Source organism: Lodderomyces beijingensis (genome assembly GCF_963989305.1).
Source record: "Lodderomyces beijingensis strain CBS 14171 genome assembly, chromosome: 6".
NCBI classification, from domain to species: domain Eukaryota; kingdom Fungi; phylum Ascomycota; class Pichiomycetes; order Serinales; family Debaryomycetaceae; genus Lodderomyces; species Lodderomyces beijingensis.
Window position 1 is genome coordinate 441,322 of NC_089975.1, and position 23,026 is coordinate 464,347.

Below are 23,026 nucleotides of genomic sequence, written 5' to 3' on the forward strand. Positions count from 1 at the left end.
TTCCTATTCTTTTTGAATATATCGAAACATCCTTAATGTACAAAACAAAGCGAGTCAAAAGACTCCTTTGTCAATATAGTCTATGCTCAAAGCAAGATCATCAATGATGAAAGCAATAATGCGAAAAACTTTCCCACGTGAATCGTTGTAGCTGATCCCGCGTATGTTTCAGTAATTGCCGGAGACAGTCCCGTAGCTCCTGATGCATTAATGTAACTGGTGTCAATTTGGTCATTGATTGGAGCAATGCTTGACAGCAAAGCTTCATTCGGTGGGTAGAGCGTGCCACTTGGGATAGCAGACTCCAAAGATACTCCTGTTGTTCGGCTATTAATTGCTTCATTATTCTCAATCGGCTGAGTATTCATTTCAACGTCAGTAGTTCTCAAAGTACTCATGGTGAGAGCGGTTGTATAGCAGCCGCTGTTATTACACACAGTGGTTGTGATAACCGAGGGTATCGAGGTCATTGACAAGTGACCGCTGCTTTGCGCACTCACATCATCGACAATTTGTGTGCTACTGCGTTCAAATCCATCGCTTGAAGAATCCTTCCTCGTCATTGTGGAAGATAAACTGGATGCAAATTGAATGGAGCTCGTTACTGCGGCGGAACCGGCAGGCGTCTCTGATGATGATGCGCCGGAGCTGACACCATTGGCGGTGGTCAGCGAGGAAAACGCAATGTTACTGTCAATTTCCTCAGATACCAGTGCCGAGCTTTGAGTGCTTTGATCGCTCACAAGTGAGGATGTCGATTGGAAAATGGTCGACTCAGGTGGTATTTTGACTGTTTCTTCATCAATATCGTTTGTAGAAATAGTAAACAGCGAAGTGGCAGTGGGTTCAGAATACGTGGTCACGGCACCTGCTACCGAAGATGGGAGCGTCTTGGACGAGTCATTTGAAGTTGCAGTCTCAGATCCCAAAGATGGTTCGTTCTCACTAACGCCTGAGGATGACGATGCAAGAGGGGAGTATGTCAGCATTACTGCTGAGGTATCGACTGATGTTGGATATGACGGATTCAAACCTGAAGTAGCTGACCCTACACTCGTCTCTCCACTGAAATCAGAGTTTCTTGACGACTGTGAGGACCATGTATCAACTGCGTTGGAGTCAACGCTTTCATTTTGCGAATCAGTTTCTGAAGTCAAAGTCGACGAATCCAAAGTACTGAGACTAGTGAAGCTGACAAAGTCCAGAGTAGTGGCCTCGGCAGGTTCTGTGGATAAGAGTGCATCATCAGATGACTGCAACTCTGTCTCATTTACATCTTGGTTCGTGGATGTATAAGTCGAAGCCCCCGCGGCGACTGAGGTCAGTCTCACTTCCAGTGACACTTGTGTAGAGCTCTCCAAAGCGGCACTCGAGGAAACCAACGTGGAAGACACAACTATTGATTCTGTTTGGACTGCGCTGGACCATGGTTCCCCAGTAGTTGACTCCGTAGTGGTGGTACCTGTTCCTGTAAATGACGGTGGAACACCTACACTTGACGAAGGAACCAGCCAACTAGACTCGTCTTGAGCCGATCCTACAGAGCTAACTCGTTCAACGGTCTCTGAACGGACAACGGGTGACTCTGTTTCACCTTCTCCTGAGCCTGACGTCGTAGACGAAACGAATTCAGACGACACTCCAGCAATCGATGTGCTCCACTCTATAGTCTGGGATGGTTCGACCAATGTCTCGGTTGCAACTTCTCCTGAGCCTGAGCCTGTTCTTGTAGACGAGTTAATGTCAACGGTCTCGGTTTCACCTTCTCCTGAGCCTGAGCCTGTTCTTGTAGACGAGTTAATGTCAACGGTCTCGGTTTCACCTTCTCCAGAGCCTGAGCCTGTTCTTGTAGACGAGTTAATGTCAACGGTCTCGGTTTCACCTTCTCCAGAGCCTGATCCTGACCTCGTAGACGAAACGAATTCAGACGAGCCTCCAGCAATCGATGTGCTCCACTCTATAGTCTCCGATGGTTCGACCAATGTCTCGGTTGCAACTTCTCCTGAGCCTGAGCCTGTTCTTGTAGACGAGTTAATGTCAACGGGCTCGGTTGCACCTTCTCCTGATCCTGACGTCGTAGACGAAACGAAATCAGACGACACTCCAGCAATCGATGTGCTCCACTCTATAGTCTGGGATGGTTCGACAAATGTCTCGGTTGCAACTTCTCCAGAGCCTGAGCCTGTTCTTGTAGACGAGTTAATGTCAACGGTCTCGGTTTCACCTTCTCCAGAGCCTGAGCCTGTTCTTGTAGACGAGTTAATGTCAACGGGCTCGGTTGCACCTTCTCCTGATCCTGACGTCGTAGACGAAACGAAATCAGACGACACTCCAGCAATCGATGTGCTCCACTCTATAGTCTGGGATGGTTCGACCAATGTCTCGGTTGCAACTTCTCCTGAGCCTGAGCCTGTTCTTGTAGACGAGTTAATGTCAACGGGCTCGGTTTCACCTTCTCCTGAGCCTGAGCTTGACCTTGTAGACGAGTTAATGTCAACGGTCTCGGTTTCACCTTCTCCAGAGCCTGATCCTGACCTCGTAGACGAAAGGAATTCAGACGACACTCCAGCAATCGATGTGCTCCACTCTATAGTCTGGGATGGTTCGACCAATGTCTCGGTTGCAACTTCTCCAGAGCCTGAGCCTGTTCTTGTAGACGAGTTAATGTCAACGGTCTCGGTTTCACCTTCTCCTGAGCCTGAGCCTGTTCTTGTAGACGAGTTAATGTCAACGGTCTCGGTTTCACCATCTCCTGAGCCTGAGCCTGTTCTTGTAGACGAGTTAATGTCAACGGTCTCGGTTTCACCTTCTCCTGAGCCTGAGCCTGTTCTTGTAGACGAGTTAATGTCAACGGGCTCGGTTGCACCTTCTCCTGATCCTGACGTCGTAGACGAAACGAAATCAGACGACACTCCAGCAATCGATGTGCTCCACTCTATAGTCTGGGATGGTTCGACCAATGTCTCGGTTTCACCATCTCCTGAGCCTGAGCCTGTTCTTGTAGACGAGTTAATGTCAACGGTCTCGGTTTCACCTTCTCCAGAGCCTGATCCTGACCTCGTAGACGAAAGGAATTCAGACGACACTCCAGCAATCGATGTGCTCCACTCTATAGTCTGGGATGGTTCGACCAATGTCTCGGTTTCACCTTCTCCTGAGCCTGAGCCTGTTCTTGTAGACGAGTTAATGTCAACGGTCTCGGTTTCACCTTCTCCTGAGCCTGAGCCTGTTCTTGTAGACGAGTTAATGTCAACGGTCTCGGTTTCACCTTCTCCTGAGCCTGAGCCTGTTCTTGTAGACGAGTTAATGTCAACGGTCTCGGTTTCACCTTCTCCAGAGCCTGATCCTGACCTCGTAGACGAAAGGAATTCAGACGACACTCCAGCAATCGATGTGCTCCACTCTATAGTCTGGGATGGTTCGACCAATGTCTCGGTTGCAACTTCTCCAGAGCCTGAGCCTGTTCTTGTAGACGAGTTAATGTCAACGGTCTCGGTTTCACCTTCTCCAGAGCCTGAGCCTGACCTTGTAGACGAGTTAATGTCAACGGTCTCGGTTTCACCTTCTCCAGAGCCTGATCCTGACCTCGTAGACGAAACGAATTCAGACGACACTCCAGCAATCGATGTGCTCCACTCTATAGTCTCCGATGGTTCGACCAATGTCTCGGTTGCAACTTCTCCTGAGCCTGAGCCTGTTCTTGTAGACGAGTTAATGTCAACGGTCTCGGTTTCACCATCTCCAGAGCCTGAGCCTGTTCTTGTAGACGAGTTAATGTCAACAGTCTCGGTTGCACCTTCTCCTGAGCCTGACGTCGTAGACGAAACAAAATCAGACGACACTCCAGCAATCGATGTGCTCCACTCTATAGTCTGGGATGGTTCGACCAATGTCTCGGTTGCAACTTCTCCTGAGCCTGAGCCTGTTCTTGTAGACGAGTTAATGTCAACGGTCTCGGTTTCACCTTCTCCAGAACCTGAGCCTGACCTTGTAGACGAGTTAATGTCAACGGTCTCGGATGGTTCGACCAATGTCTCGGTTTCACCTTCTCCTGAGCCTGAGCCTGTTCTTGTAGACGAGTTAATGCCAACGGTCTCGGTTTCACCTTCTCCAGAGCCTGAGCCTGACCTTGTAGACGAGTTAATGTCAACGGTCTCGGATGGCTCGACCAATGTCTCGGTTTGACCTTCTTCTGAGCCTGAGCCTGTTCTTGTAGACGAGTTAATGTCAACGGTCTCGGTTTCACCTTCTCCTGAGCCTGAGCCTGACCTTGTAGACGAGTTAATGTCAACGGTCTCGGATGGTTCGACCAATGTCTCGGTTTCACCTTCTCCTGAGCCTGAGCCTGTTCTTGTAGACGAGTTAATGTCAACGGTCTCGGTTTCACCTTCTCCAGAGCCTGAGCCTGTTCTTGTAGACGAGTTAATGTCAACGGTCTCGGATGGTTCGACCAATGTCTCGGTTTCACCTTCTCCTGAGCCTGATCCTGACCTCGTAGACGAAACGAATTCAGACGAGCCTCCAGCAATCGATGTGCTCCACTCTATAGTCTCCGATGGTTCGACCAATGTCTCGGTTTCACCTTCTCCTGAGCCTGAGCCTGTTCTTGTAGACGAGTTAATGTCAACGGTCTCGGTTTCACCTTCTCCTGAGCCTGAGCCTGTTCTTGTAGACGAGTTAATGTCAACGGTCTCGGTTTCACCTTCTCCTGAGCCTGAGCCTGTTCTTGTAGACGAGTTAATGTCAACGGTCTCGGATGGTTCGACCAATGTCTCGGTTTCACCTTCTCCTGAGCCTGAGCCTGTTCTTGTAGACGAGTTAATGTCAACGGTCTCGGTTTCACCTTCTCCAGAGCCTGAGCCTGACCTTGTAGACGAGTTAATGTCAACGGTCTCGGATGGTTCGACCAATGTCTCGGTTTCACCTTCTCCAGAGCCTGATCCTGACCTCGTAGACGAAACGAATTCAGACGAGCCCCCAGCAATCGATGTGCTCCACTCTATAGTCTCCGATGGTTCGACCAATGTCTCGGTTTCACCTTCTCCAGAGCCTGAGCCTGTTCTTGTAGACGAGTTAATGTCAACGGTCTCGGTTTCACCTTCTCCTGAGCCTGAGCCTGTTCTTGTAGACGAGTTAATGTCAACGGTCTCGGATGGTTCGACCAATGTCTCGGTTTCACCTTCTCCTGAGCCTGAGCCTGTTCTTGTAGACGAGTTAATGTCAACGGTCTCGGTTTCACCTTCTCCAGAGCCTGAGCCTGACCTTGTAGACGAGTTAATGTCAACGGTCTCGGATGGTTCGACCAATGTCTCGGTTTCACCTTCTCCTGAGCCTGAGCCTGACCTTGTAGACGAGTTAATGTCAACGGTCTCGGATGGTTCGACCAATGTCTCGGTTTCACCTTCTCCTGAGCCTGAGCCTGTTCTTGTAGACGAGTTAATGTCAACGGTCTCGGTTTCACCTTCTCCTGAGCCTGAGCCTGACCTTGTAGACGAGTTAATGTCAACGGTCTCGGTTTCACCTTGGCCTGAGCCTGAGCCTGTTCTTGTAGACGAGTTAATGTCAACGGTCTCGGTTTCACCTTCTCCAGAACCTGAGCCTGTTCTTGTAGACGAGTTAATGTCAACGGTCTCGGATGGTTCGACCAATGTCTCGGTTTCACCTTCTCCTGAGCCTGAGCCTGTTCTTGTAGACGAGTTAATGTCAACGGTCTCGGTTTCACCTTCTCCAGAGCCTGAGCCTGACCTTGTAGACGAGTTAATGTCAACGGTCTCGGATGGTTCGACCAATGTCTCGGTTTCACCTTCTCCTGAGCCTGAGCCTGTTCTTGTAGACGAGTTAATGTCAACGGTCTCGGTTTCACCTTCTCCAGAGCCTGAGCCTGACCTTGTAGACGAGTTAATGTCAACGGTCTCGGATGGTTCGACCAATGTCTCGGTTTCACCTTCTCCTGAGCCTGAGCCTGTTCTTGTAGACGAGTTAATGTCAACGGTCTCGGTTTCACCTTCTCCAGAGCCTGAGCCTGACCTTGTAGACGAGTTAATGTCAACGGTCTCGGATGGTTCGACCAATGTCTCGGTTTCACCTTCTCCTGAGCCTGAGCCTGTTCTTGTAGACGAGTTAATGTCAACGGTCTCGGTTTCACCTTCTCCAGAGCCTGAGCCTGACCTTGTAGACGAGTTAATGTCAACGGTCTCGGATGGTTCGACCAATGTCTCGGTTTCACCTTCTCCTGAGCCTGAGCCTGTTCTTGTAGACGAGTTAATGTCAACGGTCTCGGTTTCACCTTCTCCTGAGCCTGAGCCTGTTCTTGTAGACGAGTTAATGTCAACGGTCTCGGTTTCACCTTCTCCTGAGCCTGAGCCTGACCTTGTAGACGAGTTAATGTCAACGGTCTCGGTTTCACCTTCTCCAGAACCTGAGCCTGACCTTGTAGACGAGTTAATGTCAACGGTCTCGGATGGTTCGACCAATGTCTCGGTTTCACCTTCTCCTGAGCCTGAGCCTGTTCTTGTAGACGAGTTAATGTCAACGGTCTCGGATGGTTCGACCAATGTCTCGGTTTCACCTTCTCCTGAGCCTGAGCCTGTTCTTGTAGACGAGTTAATGTCAACGGTCTCGGTTTCACCTTCTCCTGAGCCTGAGCCTGTTCTTGTAGACGAGTTAATGTCAACGGTCTCGGTTTCACCTTCTCCTGAGCCTGAGCCTGTTCTTGTAGACGAGTTAATGTCAACGGTCTCGGTTTCACCTTCTCCAGAACCTGAGCCTGACCTTGTAGACGAGTTAATGTCAACGGTCTCGGATGGTTCGACCAATGTCTCGGTTTCACCTTCTCCAGAGCCTGATCCTGACCTCGTAGACGAAACGAATTCAGACGAGCCTCCAGCAATCGATGTGCTCCACTCTATAGTCTCCGATGGTTCGACCAATGTCTCGGTTTCACCTTCTCCTGAGCCTGAGCCTGTTCTTGTAGACGAGTTAATGTCAACGGTCTCGGTTTCACCTTCTCCAGAGCCTGAGCCTGACCTTGTAGACGAGTTAATGTCAACTGTCTCGGATGGTTCGACCAATGTCTCGGTTTCACCTTCTCCAGAGCCTGATCCTGACCTCGTAGACGAGTTAATGTCAACGGTCTCGGTTTCACCTTCTCCAGAACCTGAGCCTGTTCTTGTAGACGAGTTAATGTCAACGGTCTCGGTTTCACCTTCTCCAGAGCCTGAGCCTGACCTTGTAGACGAGTTAATGTCAACGGTCTCGGATGGTTCGACCAATGTCTCGGTTTCACCTTCTCCTGAGCCTGAGCCTGTTCTTGTAGACGAGTTAATGTCAACGGTCTCGGATGGTTCGACCAATGTCTCGGTTTCACCTTCTCCAGAGCCTGAGCCTGACCTTGTAGACGAGTTAATGTCAACGGTCTCGGATGGTTCGACCAATGTCTCGGTTTCACCTTCTCCAGAGCCTGATCCTGACCTCGTAGACGAAACGAATTCAGACGAGCCCCCAGCAATCGATGTGCTCCACTCTATAGTCTCCGATGGTTCGACCAATGTCTCGGTTTCACCTTCTCCTGAGCCTGAGCCTGTTCTTGTAGACGAGTTAATGTCAACGGTCTCGGTTTCACCTTGGCCTGAGCCTGAGCCTGTTCTTGTAGACGAGTTAATGTCAACGGTCTCGGTTTCACCTTCTCCAGAGCCTGAGCCTGACCTTGTAGACGAGTTAATGTCAACGGTCTCGGATGGTTCGACCAATGTCTCGGTTTCACCTTCTCCAGAGCCTGAGCCTGTTCTTGTAGACGAGTTAATGTCAACGGTCTCGGTTTCACCTTCTCCTGAGCCTGAGCCTGTTCTTGTAGACGAGTTAATGTCAACGGTCTCGGTTTCACCTTCGCCTGAGCCTGAGCCTGTTCTTGTAGACGAGTTAATGTCAACGGTCTCGGTTTCACCTTCTCCAGAGCCTGAGCCTGACCTTGTAGACGAGTTAATGTCAACGGTCTCGGTTTCACCTTCTCCTGAGCCTGAGCCTGTTCTTGTAGACGAGTTAATGTCAACGGTCTCGGTTTCACCTTGGCCTGAGCCTGAGCCTGTTCTTGTAGACGAGTTAATGTCAACGGTCTCGGTTTCACCTTCTCCAGAGCCTGAGCCTGACCTTGTAGACGAGTTAATGTCAACGGTCTCGGATGGTTCGACCAATGTCTCGGTTTCACCTTCTCCAGAGCCTGAGCCTGTTCTTGTAGACGAGTTAATGTCAACGGTCTCGGTTTCACCTTCTCCTGAGCCTGAGCCTGTTCTTGTAGACGAGTTAATGTCAACGGTCTCGGATGGTTCGACCAATGTCTCGGTTTCACCTTCTCCAGAGCCTGATCCTGACCTCGTAGACGAAACGAATTCAGACGAGCCCCCAGCAATCGATGTGCTCCACTCTATAGTCTCCGATGGTTCGACCAATGTCTCGGTTTCACCTTCTCCAGAGCCTGAGCCTGTTCTTGTAGACGAGTTAATGTCAACGGTCTCGGTTTCACCTTCTCCTGAGCCTGAGCCTGTTCTTGTAGACGAGTTAATGTCAACGGTCTCGGTTTCACCTTCGCCTGAGCCTGAGCCTGTTCTTGTAGACGAGTTAATGTCAACGGTCTCGGTTTCACCTTCTCCTGAGCCTGAGCCTGTTCTTGTAGACGAGTTAATGTCAACGGTCTCGGTTTCACCTTCTCCTGAGCCTGAGCCTGTTCTTGTAGACGAGTTAATGTCAACGGTCTCGGTTTCACCTTCTCCTGAGCCTGAGCCTGTTCTTGTAGACGAGTTAATGTCAACGGTCTCGGTTTCACCTTCTCCAGAACCTGAGCCTGACCTTGTAGACGAGTTAATGTCAACGGTCTCGGATGGTTCGACCAATGTCTCGGTTTCACCTTCTCCAGAGCCTGATCCTGACCTCGTAGACGAAACGAATTCAGACGAGCCTCCAGCAATCGATGTGCTCCACTCTATAGTCTCCGATGGTTCGACCAATGTCTCGGTTTCACCTTCTCCTGAGCCTGAGCCTGTTCTTGTAGACGAGTTAATGTCAACGGTCTCGGTTTCACCTTCTCCAGAGCCTGAGCCTGACCTTGTAGACGAGTTAATGTCAACGGTCTCGGATGGTTCGACCAATGTCTCGGTTTCACCTTCTCCTGAGCCTGAGCCTGTTCTTGTAGACGAGTTAATGTCAACGGTCTCGGTTTCACCTTCTCCAGAGCCTGAGCCTGACCTTGTAGACGAGTTAATGTCAACGGTCTCGGATGGTTCGACCAATGTCTCGGTTTCACCTTCTCCTGAGCCTGAGCCTGACCTTGTAGACGAGTTAATGTCAACTGTCTCGGATGGTTCGACCAATGTCTCGGTTTCACCTTCTCCTGAGCCTGAGCCTGTTCTTGTAGACGAGTTAATGTCAACGGTCTCGGTTTCACCTTCTCCAGAGCCTGAGCCTGACCTTGTAGACGAGTTAATGTCAACGGTCTCGGATGGTTCGACCAATGTCTCGGTTTCACCTTCTCCTGAGCCTGAGCCTGTTCTTGTAGACGAGTTAATGTCAACGGTCTCGGTTTCACCTTCTCCAGAGCCTGAGCCTGACCTTGTAGACGAGTTAATGTCAACGGTCTCGGATGGTTCGACCAATGTCTCGGTTTCACCTTCTCCTGAGCCTGAGCCTGTTCTTGTAGACGAGTTAATGTCAACGGTCTCGGTTTCACCTTCTCCAGAGCCTGAGCCTGACCTTGTAGACGAGTTAATGTCAACGGTCTCGGATGGTTCGACCAATGTCTCGGTTTCACCTTCTCCTGAGCCTGAGCCTGTTCTTGTAGACGAGTTAATGTCAACGGTCTCGGTTTCACCTTCTCCTGAGCCTGAGCCTGTTCTTGTAGACGAGTTAATGTCAACGGTCTCGGTTTCACCTTCTCCTGAGCCTGAGCCTGACCTTGTAGACGAGTTAATGTCAACGGTCTCGGTTTCACCTTCTCCAGAACCTGAGCCTGACCTTGTAGACGAGTTAATGTCAACGGTCTCGGATGGTTCGACCAATGTCTCGGTTTCACCTTCTCCTGAGCCTGAGCCTGTTCTTGTAGACGAGTTAATGTCAACGGTCTCGGATGGTTCGACCAATGTCTCGGTTTCACCTTCTCCTGAGCCTGAGCCTGTTCTTGTAGACGAGTTAATGTCAACGGTCTCGGTTTCACCTTCTCCTGAGCCTGAGCCTGTTCTTGTAGACGAGTTAATGTCAACGGTCTCGGTTTCACCTTCTCCTGAGCCTGAGCCTGTTCTTGTAGACGAGTTAATGTCAACGGTCTCGGTTTCACCTTCTCCAGAACCTGAGCCTGACCTTGTAGACGAGTTAATGTCAACGGTCTCGGATGGTTCGACCAATGTCTCGGTTTCACCTTCTCCAGAGCCTGATCCTGACCTCGTAGACGAAACGAATTCAGACGAGCCTCCAGCAATCGATGTGCTCCACTCTATAGTCTCCGATGGTTCGACCAATGTCTCGGTTTCACCTTCTCCTGAGCCTGAGCCTGTTCTTGTAGACGAGTTAATGTCAACGGTCTCGGTTTCACCTTCTCCAGAGCCTGAGCCTGACCTTGTAGACGAGTTAATGTCAACTGTCTCGGATGGTTCGACCAATGTCTCGGTTTCACCTTCTCCAGAGCCTGATCCTGACCTCGTAGACGAGTTAATGTCAACGGTCTCGGTTTCACCTTCTCCAGAACCTGAGCCTGTTCTTGTAGACGAGTTAATGTCAACGGTCTCGGTTTCACCTTCTCCAGAGCCTGAGCCTGACCTTGTAGACGAGTTAATGTCAACGGTCTCGGATGGTTCGACCAATGTCTCGGTTTCACCTTCTCCTGAGCCTGAGCCTGTTCTTGTAGACGAGTTAATGTCAACGGTCTCGGATGGTTCGACCAATGTCTCGGTTTCACCTTCTCCAGAGCCTGAGCCTGACCTTGTAGACGAGTTAATGTCAACGGTCTCGGATGGTTCGACCAATGTCTCGGTTTCACCTTCTCCAGAGCCTGATCCTGACCTCGTAGACGAAACGAATTCAGACGAGCCCCCAGCAATCGATGTGCTCCACTCTATAGTCTCCGATGGTTCGACCAATGTCTCGGTTTCACCTTCTCCTGAGCCTGAGCCTGTTCTTGTAGACGAGTTAATGTCAACGGTCTCGGTTTCACCTTGGCCTGAGCCTGAGCCTGTTCTTGTAGACGAGTTAATGTCAACGGTCTCGGTTTCACCTTCTCCAGAGCCTGAGCCTGACCTTGTAGACGAGTTAATGTCAACGGTCTCGGATGGTTCGACCAATGTCTCGGTTTCACCTTCTCCAGAGCCTGAGCCTGTTCTTGTAGACGAGTTAATGTCAACGGTCTCGGTTTCACCTTCTCCTGAGCCTGAGCCTGTTCTTGTAGACGAGTTAATGTCAACGGTCTCGGTTTCACCTTCTCCTGAGCCTGAGCCTGTTCTTGTAGACGAGTTAATGTCAACGGTCTCGGTTTCACCTTCTCCTGAGCCTGAGCCTGTTCTTGTAGACGAGTTAATGTCAACGGTCTCGGTTTCACCTTCTCCAGAGCCTGATCCTGACCTCGTAGACGAAACGAATTCAGACGAGCCCCCAGCAATCGATGTGCTCCACTCTATAGTCTCCGATGGTTCGACCAATGTCTCGGTTTCACCTTCTCCAGAGCCTGAGCCTGTTCTTGTAGACGAGTTAATGTCAACGGTCTCGGTTTCACCTTCTCCTGAGCCTGAGCCTGTTCTTGTAGACGAGTTAATGTCAACGGTCTCGGTTTCACCTTCGCCTGAGCCTGAGCCTGTTCTTGTAGACGAGTTAATGTCAACGGTCTCGGTTTCACCTTCTCCTGAGCCTGAGCCTGTTCTTGTAGACGAGTTAATGTCAACGGTCTCGGTTTCACCTTCTCCTGAGCCTGAGCCTGTTCTTGTAGACGAGTTAATGTCAACGGTCTCGGTTTCACCTTCTCCTGAGCCTGAGCCTGTTCTTGTAGACGAGTTAATGTCAACGGTCTCGGTTTCACCTTCTCCAGAACCTGAGCCTGACCTTGTAGACGAGTTAATGTCAACGGTCTCGGATGGTTCGACCAATGTCTCGGTTTCACCTTCTCCAGAGCCTGATCCTGACCTCGTAGACGAAACGAATTCAGACGAGCCTCCAGCAATCGATGTGCTCCACTCTATAGTCTCCGATGGTTCGACCAATGTCTCGGTTTCACCTTCTCCTGAGCCTGAGCCTGTTCTTGTAGACGAGTTAATGTCAACGGTCTCGGTTTCACCTTCTCCAGAGCCTGAGCCTGACCTTGTAGACGAGTTAATGTCAACGGTCTCGGATGGTTCGACCAATGTCTCGGTTTCACCTTCTCCTGAGCCTGAGCCTGTTCTTGTAGACGAGTTAATGTCAACGGTCTCGGTTTCACCTTCTCCAGAGCCTGAGCCTGACCTTGTAGACGAGTTAATGTCAACGGTCTCGGATGGTTCGACCAATGTCTCGGTTTCACCTTCTCCTGAGCCTGAGCCTGTTCTTGTAGACGAGTTAATGTCAACGGTCTCGGTTTCACCTTCTCCTGAGCCTGAGCCTGTTCTTGTAGACGAGTTAATGTCAACGGTCTCGGTTTCACCTTCTCCTGAGCCTGAGCCTGTTCTTGTAGACGAGTTAATGTCAACGGTCTCGGTTTCACCTTCTCCTGAGCCTGAGCCTGACCTTGTAGACGAGTTAATGTCAACTGTCTCGGATGGTTCGACCAATGTCTCGGTTTCACCTTCTCCAGAGCCTGATCCTGACCTCGTAGACGAGTTAATGTCAACGGTCTCGGTTTCACCTTCTCCAGAACCTGAGCCTGTTCTTGTAGACGAGTTAATGTCAACGGTCTCGGTTTCACCTTCTCCTGAGCCTGAGCCTGTTCTTGTAGACGAGTTAATGTCAACGGTCTCGGTTTCACCTTCTCCAGAGCCTGAGCCTGACCTTGTAGACGAGTTAATGTCAACGGTCTCGGATGGTTCGACCAATGTCTCGGTTTCACCTTCTCCAGAGCCTGATCCTGACCTCGTAGACGAAACGAATTCAGACGAGCCCCCAGCAATCGATGTGCTCCACTCTATAGTCTCCGATGGTTCGACCAATGTCTCGGTTTCACCTTCTCCTGATCCAGACTTGGTAGACACTTTTACGTTAGAGGTCTCGCTACCTGACTCCCACTTACCAGTTTCCGTCTCCCAGTCTACTGTACCACTGGCCACATGCGATGACGAACCTTCCTTGGTCTTCGTCGACTTGGTCTTATTGGTCTTCGTTTTCTTGGTCTTGGCAGTCTCGGTCTCAGTGCCTGACTCCCAGTGTCTAGTTTCGGTCTCAGTGCCTGACTCCCAGTGTCTAGTTTCGGTTCCGGTTCCTGACTCCCAGTGTCTGGTTTCGGTCTCGGTTCCCGACTCCCACTTACCAGTTTCGGTCTCCCAGTCTACTGTACCACTGGCCACATGCGATGACGAACCCTTCTTGGTCTTCGTCGACTTGGTCTTCTTGGTCTTGGCCGTCTCGGTCTCAGTGCCTGACTCCCAGTGTCTAGTTTCGGTTCCGGTTCCTGACTCCCAGTGTCTGGTTTCGGTCTCGGTTCCCGACTCCCACTTACCAGTTTCGGTCTCCCAGTCTACTGTACCACTGGCCACATGCGATGACGAACCCTTCTTGGTCTTCGTCGACTTGGTCTTCTTGGTCTTGGCCGTCTCGGTCTCAGTGCCTGACTCCCAGTGTCTAGTTTCGGTTCCGGTTCCTGACTCCCAGTGTCTAGTTTCGGTCTCGGTTCCCGACTCCCACTTACCAGTTTCGGTCTCCCAGTCTACTGTACCACTGGCCACATGCGATGACGAACCTTCCTTGGTCTTCGTCGACTTGGTCTTCTTGGTCTTCGTTTTCTTGGTCTTGGCCGTCTCGGTCTCAGTGCCTGACTCCCAGTGTCTAGTTTCGGTTCCGGTTCCTGACTCCCAGTGTCTGGTTTCGGTCTCGGTTCCCGACTCCCACTTACCAGTTTCGGTCTCCCAGTCTACTGTACCACTGGCCACATGCGATGACGAACCTTCCTCGGTCTTCGTCGACTTGGTCTTCTTGGTCTTGGCCGTTTCGGTCTCAGTGCCTGACTCCCAGTGTCTAGTTTCGGTTCCGGTTCCTGACTCCCAGTGTCTGGTTTCAGTCTCGGTTCCCGACTCCCACTTACCAGTTTCGGTCTCCCAGTCTACTGTACCACTGGCCACATGCGATGACGAACCTTCCTCGGTCTTCGTCGACTTGGTCTTCTTGGTCTTCGTTTTCTTGGTCTTGGCCGTCTCGGTCTCAGTGCCTGACTCCCAGTGTCTAGTTTCGGTCTCACTGCCTGACTCCCAGTGTCTAGTTTCGGTCTCGGTTCCCGACTCCCACTTACCAGTTTCGGTCTCCCAGTCTACTGTACCACTGGCCACATGCGATGACGAACCTTCCTTGGTCTTCGTCGACTTGGTCTTCTTGGTCTTCGTTTTCTTGGTCTTGGCCGTCTCGGTCTCAGTGCCTGACTCCCAGTGTCTAGTTTCGGTTCCGGTTCCTGACTCCCAGTGTCTGGTTTCGGTCTCGGTTCCCGACTCCCACTTACCAGTTTCGGTCTCCCAGTCTACTGTACCACTGGCCACATGCGATGACGAACCCTTCTTGGTCTTCGTCGACTTGGTCTTCTTGGTCTTGGCCGTCTCGGTCTCAGTGCCTGACTCCCAGTGTCTAGTTTCGGTTCCGGTTCCTGACTCCCAGTGTCTAGTTTCGGTCTCGGTTCCCGACTCCCACTTACCAGTTTCGGTCTCCCAGTCTACTGTACCACTGGCCACATGCGATGACGAACCCTTCTTGGTCTTCGTCGACTTGGTCTTCTTGGTCTTGGCCGTCTCGGTCTCAGTGCCTGACTCCCAGTGTCTAGTTTCGGTTCCGGTTCCTGACTCCCAGTGTCTAGTTTCGGTCTCGGTTCCCGACTCCCACTTACCAGTTTCGGTCTCCCAGTCTACTGTACCACTGGCCACATGCGATGACGAACCTTCCTTGGTCTTCGTCGACTTGGTCTTCTTGGTCTTTGTTTTCTTGGTCTTGGCCGTCTCGGTCTCAGTGCCTGACTCCCAGTGTCTAGTTTCGGTCTCAGTGCCTGACTCCCAGTGTCTAGTTTCGGTTCCGGTTCCTGACTCCCAGTGTCTGGTTTCGGTCTCGGTTCCCGATTCCCACTTACCAGTTTCGGTCTCCCAGTCTACTGTACCACTGGCCACATGCGATGACGAACCTTCCTCGGTCTTCGTCGACTTGGTCTTCTTGGTCTTCGTTTTCTTGGTCTTGGCCGTCTCGGTCTCAGTGCCTGACTCCCAGTGTCTAGTTTCGGTCTCAGTGCCTGACTCCCAGTGTCTGGTTTCGGTCTCGGTTCCCGATTCCCACTTACCAGTTTCGGTCTCCCAGTCTACTGTACCACTGGCCACATGCGATGACGAACCTTCCTCGGTCTTCGTCGACTTGGTCTTCTTGGTCTTCGTTTTCTTGGTCTTGGCCGTCTCGGTCTCAGTGCCTGACTCCCAGTGTCTAGTTTCGGTCTCAGTGCCTGACTCCCAGTGTCTAGTTTCGGTCTCGGTTCCCGACTCCCACTTACCAGTTTCGGTCTCCCAGTCTACTGTACCACTGGCCACATGCGATGACGAACCCTTCTTGGTCTTCGTCGACTTGGTCTTCTTGGTCTTGGCCGTCTCGGTCTCAGTGCCTGACTCCCAGTGTCTAGTTTCGGTTCCGGTTCCTGACTCCCAGTGTCTAGTTTCGGTCTCGGTTCCCGACTCCCACTTACCAGTTTCGGTCTCCCAGTCTACTGTACCACTGGCCACATGCGATGACGAACCTTCCTTGGTCTTCGTCGACTTGGTCTTCTTGGTCTTCGTTTTCTTGGTCTTGGCCGTCTCGGTCTCAGTGCCTGACTCCCAGTGTCTAGTTTCGGTTCCGGTTCCTGACTCCCAGTGTCTGGTTTCGGTCTCGGTTCCCGACTCCCACTTACCAGTTTCGGTCTCCCAGTCTACTGTACCACTGGCCACATGCGATGACGAACCCTTCTTGGTCTTCGTCGACTTGGTCTTCTTGGTCTTGGCCGTCTCGGTCTCAGTGCCTGACTCCCAGTGTCTAGTTTCGGTTCCGGTTCCTGACTCCCAGTGTCTGGTTTCAGTCTCGGTTCCCGACTCCCACTTACCAGTTTCGGTCTCCCAGTCTACTGTACCACTGGCCACATGCGATGACGAACCCTTCTTGGTCTTCGTCGACTTGGTCTTCTTGGTCTTGGCCGTTTCGGTCTCAGTTCCTGATTCCCAGTGTCTGGTTTCGGTCTCGGTTCCCGACTCCCACTTACCAGTTTCGGTCTCCCAGTCTACTGTACCACTGGCCACATGCGATGACGAACCCTTCTTGGTCTTCGTCGACTTGGTCTTCTTGGTCTTGGCCGTCTCGGTCTCAGTGCCTGACTCCCAGTGTCTAGTTTCGGTTCCGGTTCCTGACTCCCAGTGTCTGGTTTCGGTCTCGGTTCCCGATTCCCACTTACCAGTTTCGGTCTCCCAGTCTACTGTACCACTGGCCACATGCGATGACGAACCTTCCTCGGTCTTCGTCGACTTGGTCTTCTTGGTCTTCGTTTTCTTGGTCTTGGCCGTCTCGGTCTCAGTGCCTGACTCCCAGTGTCTAGTTTCGGTGTCGGTTCCCGACTCCCACTTACCAGTTTCGGTCTCCCAGTCTACTGTACCACTGGCCACATGCGATGACGAACCCTTCTTGGTCTTCGTCGACTTGGTCTTCTTGGTCTTGGCCGTTTCGGTCTCAGTTCCTGATTCCCAGTGTCTGGTTTCGGTCTCGGTTCCCGACTCCCACTTACCAGTTTCGGTCTCCCAGTCTACTGTACCACTGGCCACATGCGATGACGAACCCTTCTTGGTCTTCGTCGACTTGGTCTTCTTGGTCTTGGCCGTCTCGGTCTCAGTGCCTGACTCCCAGTGTCTAGTTTCGGTTCCGGTTCCTGACTCCCAGTGTCTGGTTTCGGTCTCGGTTCCCGATTCCCACTTACCAGTTTCGGTCTCCCAGTCTACTGTACCACTGGCCACATGCGATGACGAACCTTCCTCGGTCTTCGTCGACTTGGTCTTCTTGGTCTTCGTTTTCTTGGTCTTGGCCGTCTCGGTCTCAGTGCCTGACTCCCAGTGTCTAGTTTCGGTCTCAGTGCCTGACTCCCAGTGTCTAGTTTCGGTGTCGGTTCCCGACTCCCACTTACCAGTTTCGGTCTCCCAGTCTACTGTACCACTGGCCACATGCGATGACGAACCCTTCTTGGTCTTCGTCGACTTGGTCTTCTTGGTCTTGGCCGTTTCGGTCTCAGTTCCTGATTCCCAGTGTCTGGTTTCGGTCTCGGTTCCCGACTCCCACTTACCAGTTTCGGTCTCCCAGTCTACTGTACCACTGGCCACATGCGATGACGAACCCTTCTTGGTCTTCGTCGACTTGGTCTTCTTGGTCTTGGCCGTTTCGGTCTCAGTTCCTGATTCCCAGTGTCTGGTTTCGGTCTCGGTTCCCGACTCCCACTTACCAGTTTCGGTCTCCCAGTCTACTGTACCACTGGCCACATGCGATGACGAACCCTTCTTGGTCTTCGTCGACTTGGTCTTCTTGGTCTTGGCCGTTTCGGTCTCAGTTCCTGATTCCCAGTGTCTGGTTTCGGTCTCGGTTCCCGACTCCCACTTACCAGTTTCGGTCTCCCAGTCTACTGTACCACTGGCCACATGCGATGACGAACCTTCCTCGGTCTTCGTCGACTTGGTCTTCTTGGTCTTCGTTTTCTTGGTCTTGGCCGTCTCGGTCTCAGTGCCTGACTCCCAGTGTCTAGTTTCGGTCTCAGTGCCTGACTCCCAGTGTCTAGTTTCGGTCTCGGTTCCCGACTCCCACTTACCAGTTTCGGTCTCCCAGTCTACTGTACCACTGGCCACATGCGATGACGAACCCTTCTTGGTCTTCGTCGACTTGGTCTTCTTGGTCTTGGCCGTTTCGGTCTCAGTGCCTGATTCCCAGTGTCTGGTTTCGGTCTCGGTTCCCGACTCCCACTTACCAGTTTCGGTCTCCCAGTCTACTGTACCACTGGCCACATGCGATGACGAACCCTTCTTGGTCTTCGTCGACTTGGTCTTCTTGGTCTTGGCCGTTTCGGTCTCAGTTCCTGATTCCCAGTGTCTGGTTTCGGTCTCGGTTCCCGACTCCCACTTACCAGTTTCGGTCTCCCAGTCTACTGTACCACTGGCCACATGCGATGACGAACCCTTCTTGGTCTTCGTCGACTTGGTCTTCTTGGTCTTGGCCGTTTCGGTCTCAGTTCCTGATTCCCAGTGTCTGGTTTCGGTCTCGGTTCCCGACTCCCACTTACCAGTTTCGGTCTCCCAGTCTACTGTACCACTGGCCACATGCGATGACGAACCTTCCTCGGTCTTCGTCGACTTGGTCTTCTTGGTCTTCGTTTTCTTGGTCTTGGCCGTCTCGGTCTCAGTGCCTGACTCCCAGTGTCTAGTTTCGGTCTCAGTGCCTGACTCCCAGTGTCTAGTTTCGGTCTCGGTTCCCGACTCCCACTTACCAGTTTCGGTCTCCCAGTCTACTGTACCACTGGCCACATGCGATGACGAACCCTTCTTGGTCTTCGTCGACTTGGTCTTCTTGGTCTTGGCCGTTTCGGTCTCAGTGCCTGATTCCCAATTTCTTGTTCGGATCTTCGTATCCCCGTTATGCGACTCGGTCCCCCAGTCTGTATAGCCCGCAGTCTCAAATGTCCAGTCCAGGGCAGAGTCTCCGTGGAAACTTTCTGTAAGACTTTCGACAATCTCAGCCAGTTCTGTTTCCGCTCGTGGAGCCACGACATTGTCGGCAACAACTTCCAAAGGAAAACATGCGGTGTACTCACCAAAATAGACGACAAATCCAAATTCAGCGGGACACAAAGAAAATACAACCGGCGCATTTCTTTTCGTGATGCTGCGTCGGCGTCTCTGCGTTGTTTCAAATGTAAGGACATTATACTCCATTCCCCAACCTATAGTAGCTTCGTCTTTTTCGACGATCAAAAGTATGCCGTTGAGTCCAATCTGGACATAACGGTTGCCGACATGTAGATACCCATCGTTAATAGTAAACGTCACAATTTCACCATTTAAATGCGTGATGTGGGTTCCATTGGTCTCAAATTTGATCACATTGTTCTCCATCTTAGCATTTAATTCGAAGGGATCTTCAGGGACGACCTGGTTGGTTGGCAAAGTAGTCTGTACCGAAGTCAGACTGGCTGAGAACGAACTGGGTGTTATTAATGTCTCTGATGGATATTCGCTTTCCCAAAGTGATGTTTCCATGGACAACTCTGATTCATAACCAGTCTCTGAACTAAAGACGGCAGTGCTTGGATTCAGCGGATGGAAGATGTAAACCTCGTCTCTGGAATTTGGTCCGTAGGTCTGGGTAGAGGTAAAGTCTTCTGCGCCCGTCCAGAACGCCGAGATAGTCGTGGTTGGGTTCAGCGGGTAGAATATCTCAACTTGGTCTAACCCGTTTGGTCCCTTAGTCTGAGTCAGCGTCGACGCCTCCGTGCCTGTCCAGAACGCCGACACCGTAGTAGTAGGGTTCAGCGGATGGAAGATGTAAACCTCGTCTCTGGAATTTGGTCCGTAGGTCTGAGTAGAGGTAAAGTCTTCTGCGCCCGTCCAGAACGCCGAGATAGTCGTGGTTGGGTTCAGTGGGTAAAACACGTGGATCTCATCGTGATTCTTTGGCCCAAACGTCTGAGTAGAAGTGGAAACATAGTCTCCAGTCCAAAATGCGGAATACACGGTTGTTGGGTTCAGCGGATGGAAGATGTAAACCTCGTCTCTGGAATTTGGTCCGTAGGTCTGGGTAGAGGTAAAGTCTTCTGCGCCCGTCCAGAACGCCGAGATAGTCGTGGTTGGGTTCAGCGGGTAGAATATCTCAACTTGGTCTAACCCATTTGGTCCCTTAGTCTGAGTCAGCGTCGACGCCTCCGTGCCTGTCCAGAACGCCGACACCGTAGTAGTAGGGTTCAGTGGATGGAAGATGTAAACCTCGTCTCTGGAATTTGGTCCGTAGGTCTGGGTAGAGGTAAAGTCTTCTGCGCCCGTCCAGAACGCCGAGATAGTCGTGGTTGGGTTCAGCGGGTAGAATATCTCAACTTGGTCTAACCCGTTTGGTCCCTTAGTCTGAGTCAGCGTCGACGCCTCCGTGCCTGTCCAGAACGCCGACACCGTAGTAGTAGGGTTCAGCGGATGGAAGATGTAAACCTCGTCTCTGGAATTTGGTCCGTAGGTCTGAGTAGAGGTAAAGTCTTCTGCGCCCGTCCAGAACGCCGAGATAGTCGTGGTTGGGTTCAGTGGGTAAAACACGTGGATCTCATCGTGATTCTTTGGCCCAAACGTCTGAGTAGAAGTGGAAACATAGTCTCCAGTCCAAAATGCGGAATACACGGTTGTTGGGTTCAGCGGATGGAAGATGTAAACCTCGTCTCTGGAATTTGGTCCGTAGGTCTGGGTAGAGGTAAAGTCTTCTGCGCCCGTCCAGAACGCCGAGATAGTCGTGGTTGGGTTCAGCGGGTAGAATATCTCAACTTGGTCTAACCCGTTTGGTCCCTTAGTCTGAGTCAGCGTCGACGCCTCCGTGCCTGTCCAGAACGCCGACACCGTAGTAGTAGGGTTCAGCGGATGGAAGATGTAAACCTCGTCTCTGGAATTTGGTCCGTAGGTCTGAGTAGAGGTAAAGTCTTCTGCGCCCGTCCAGAACGCCGAGATAGTCGTGGTTGGGTTCAGTGGGTAAAACACGTGGATCTCATCGTGATTCTTTGGCCCAAACGTCTGAGTAGAAGTGGAAACATAGTCTCCAGTCCAAAATGCGGAATACACGGTTGTTGGGTTCAGCGGATGGAAGATGTAAACCTCGTCTCTGGAATTTGGTCCGTAGGTCTGAGTAGAGGTAAAGTCTTCTGCGCCCGTCCAGAACGCCGAGATAGTCGTGGTTGGGTTCAGCGGGTAGAATATCTCAACTTGGTCTAACCCATTTGGTCCCTTAGTCTGAGTCAGCGTCGATGCCTCCGTGCCTGTCCAGAACGCCGACACCGTAGTAGTAGGGTTCAGTGGATACAAAATGATAACCTCGTCTTTGGAGTTTGGACCATACGTCTGGGTCGTTGTGGTCAATCTGGTACCCGTCCAAAAACTCGAAGTGGTTGCGGTCGGGTTCAGCGGATAGTATATATGCTTCTCATCCGTCTGGTTGGGACCTCGGAGTAGGGTGGATGTCGATGTGTATCTTAGCCTCCAGAATGACGACAACGTAGTGGTTGGATTCGGTGGGTAGTAGACATTTACCCTATCGAGCGATTGCGGTCCATAAGTCTGAGTAGTCGTATATGGAGCCTCGCCAGTCCAAAACGCCGTTACTGTGGTTGTTGGATTTGAAGGGTAATAGATATATACTTCATTCAACGAGTTTGGCCCGTATGTGACTGAAGAAGTTGATGTGGTTTTGCCTGTCCAGAATTGCGCAATTGTCGTGACACTGTTGGCGGGATATGCGACAATGACACTGTCACGACCATTGGGACCTTGAGTTACAGTTGACGTGCTTACTGAGTTCCCATTCCAAAAGACGGTGGTGGTGCTGGTAGGGTTTGGAGGATAGACTTGAACAACGGTGTTGGTCTGGCCCGGAGCTTGGGTGACTGTTGACGTTGTTGCCTTTGTTCCAAACACACTTGTTGTAACGACGCTGTTGCTTGGATACTGAACAGCGACCAAGTTTGTGCCTAAACCCGCTCCATTGGTGATGGTTGTTGTTGAAGTGTAAAAGTTTCGCCAGAAAGAGGTGGTTGTTGATTGGCAGGTTGGTGCTATCCAACAGAAATTCGGTACAACGGTGTTGGATGTCGATCTTGATGGATTATCGAAATTTTGGTTTAATGTCCAAGTGTACGTTTGCTTGAGAATAAGGGCCAAAAGACCACTACCTTGGGCCTGGTAGTAGATGTTGAATGAGTCTGGCATACAGTACATACCATTGTGAGATGATGCTTGGACTAATATCGAGGTAGTAAACTTGTACGTGTCTTTAAAATTATATTTGCTGCCGCTTCCCTTGATGGTGATTGAATTGGCGTAGCCTCTTCCCAAATTGTTGATGCTAATTGTAATACCTCCAATTATATCTAAGGATGTGGTACCTCCCAACACTTCAAAAGAAATTGCCACTTTAAAGTAGCCATTGCCGACATTTTGAACGTCCAACACTTGGAAGTCGGCTGTTGGTGCTCCTGTAAGTATGGTACCTCCTTTGGGTCTATCGGTAATTCCAAACTGCGAGATCAGGTACTCCGAAGCTTGCCCGAAACACTGCAGTAGTGGCACTATTGTATATCTATAACTTTGCGTGTAGTCATAATAATCTGATGGCGGTGTAAAAGCTGCAAAGGCAGGCTTGAAAAATGTTGATGAGGAAGCTACTAGTAGTAGTAGTAGGGAATAAAATAGGCTAAAAGCTCTCATATTCCTGCTCCAAAATTTTAGCCAACTGGTGTTTGATGGTGGTGATTAAAAAAATTGGCTTTTCCCCTTTCCCCTCTACAGTTCCTCCTATTGTTGTTCTTGTTGTTCTTGTTGTTCTTGTTGATGTACTTGTGGTTGTTGATGTGGTTGATGCAGATGGTGTTGCAAATTTGCTACTGGCTACCCCTTAAGAGAAAAATCAACAAATGCTGCAAAGGGGTCTGTTTCAATAGGGTCTGGTCAAAGATGAATAGTTGCAAAGTAGAACTTAACAACATCAACAATCAAGATTCTGGTTTCGCCAATCGATTTCAATATATACCCTGCTACTAAAATCTAGACATCACCTGGTGAGTGAAGGTTTTTTTTTTTTGAAAGCAGTATTCTGTGTGATTTGAAACAGAGGT

General features: G+C 50.9%; 1 protein-coding gene across 1 annotated transcript; it reads right to left on the minus strand. All coding sequences in view use genetic code 12, as the record gives it.

The window, feature by feature from the left end:
- Window positions 1–86: 86 nt before the first annotated feature.
- On the minus strand, window positions 87–22,619 carry LODBEIA_P49280 (uncharacterized protein; the record flags this gene model as incomplete). Its single annotated transcript, XM_066975203.1, has 2 exons — window positions 87–13,189; window positions 13,280–22,619. The coding sequence occupies 2 exons, from the start codon at window positions 22,617–22,619 to the stop codon at window positions 87–89; spliced, it is 22,443 nt and encodes a 7,480-aa protein (XP_066831866.1).
- Window positions 22,620–23,026: the final 407 nt, after the last annotated feature.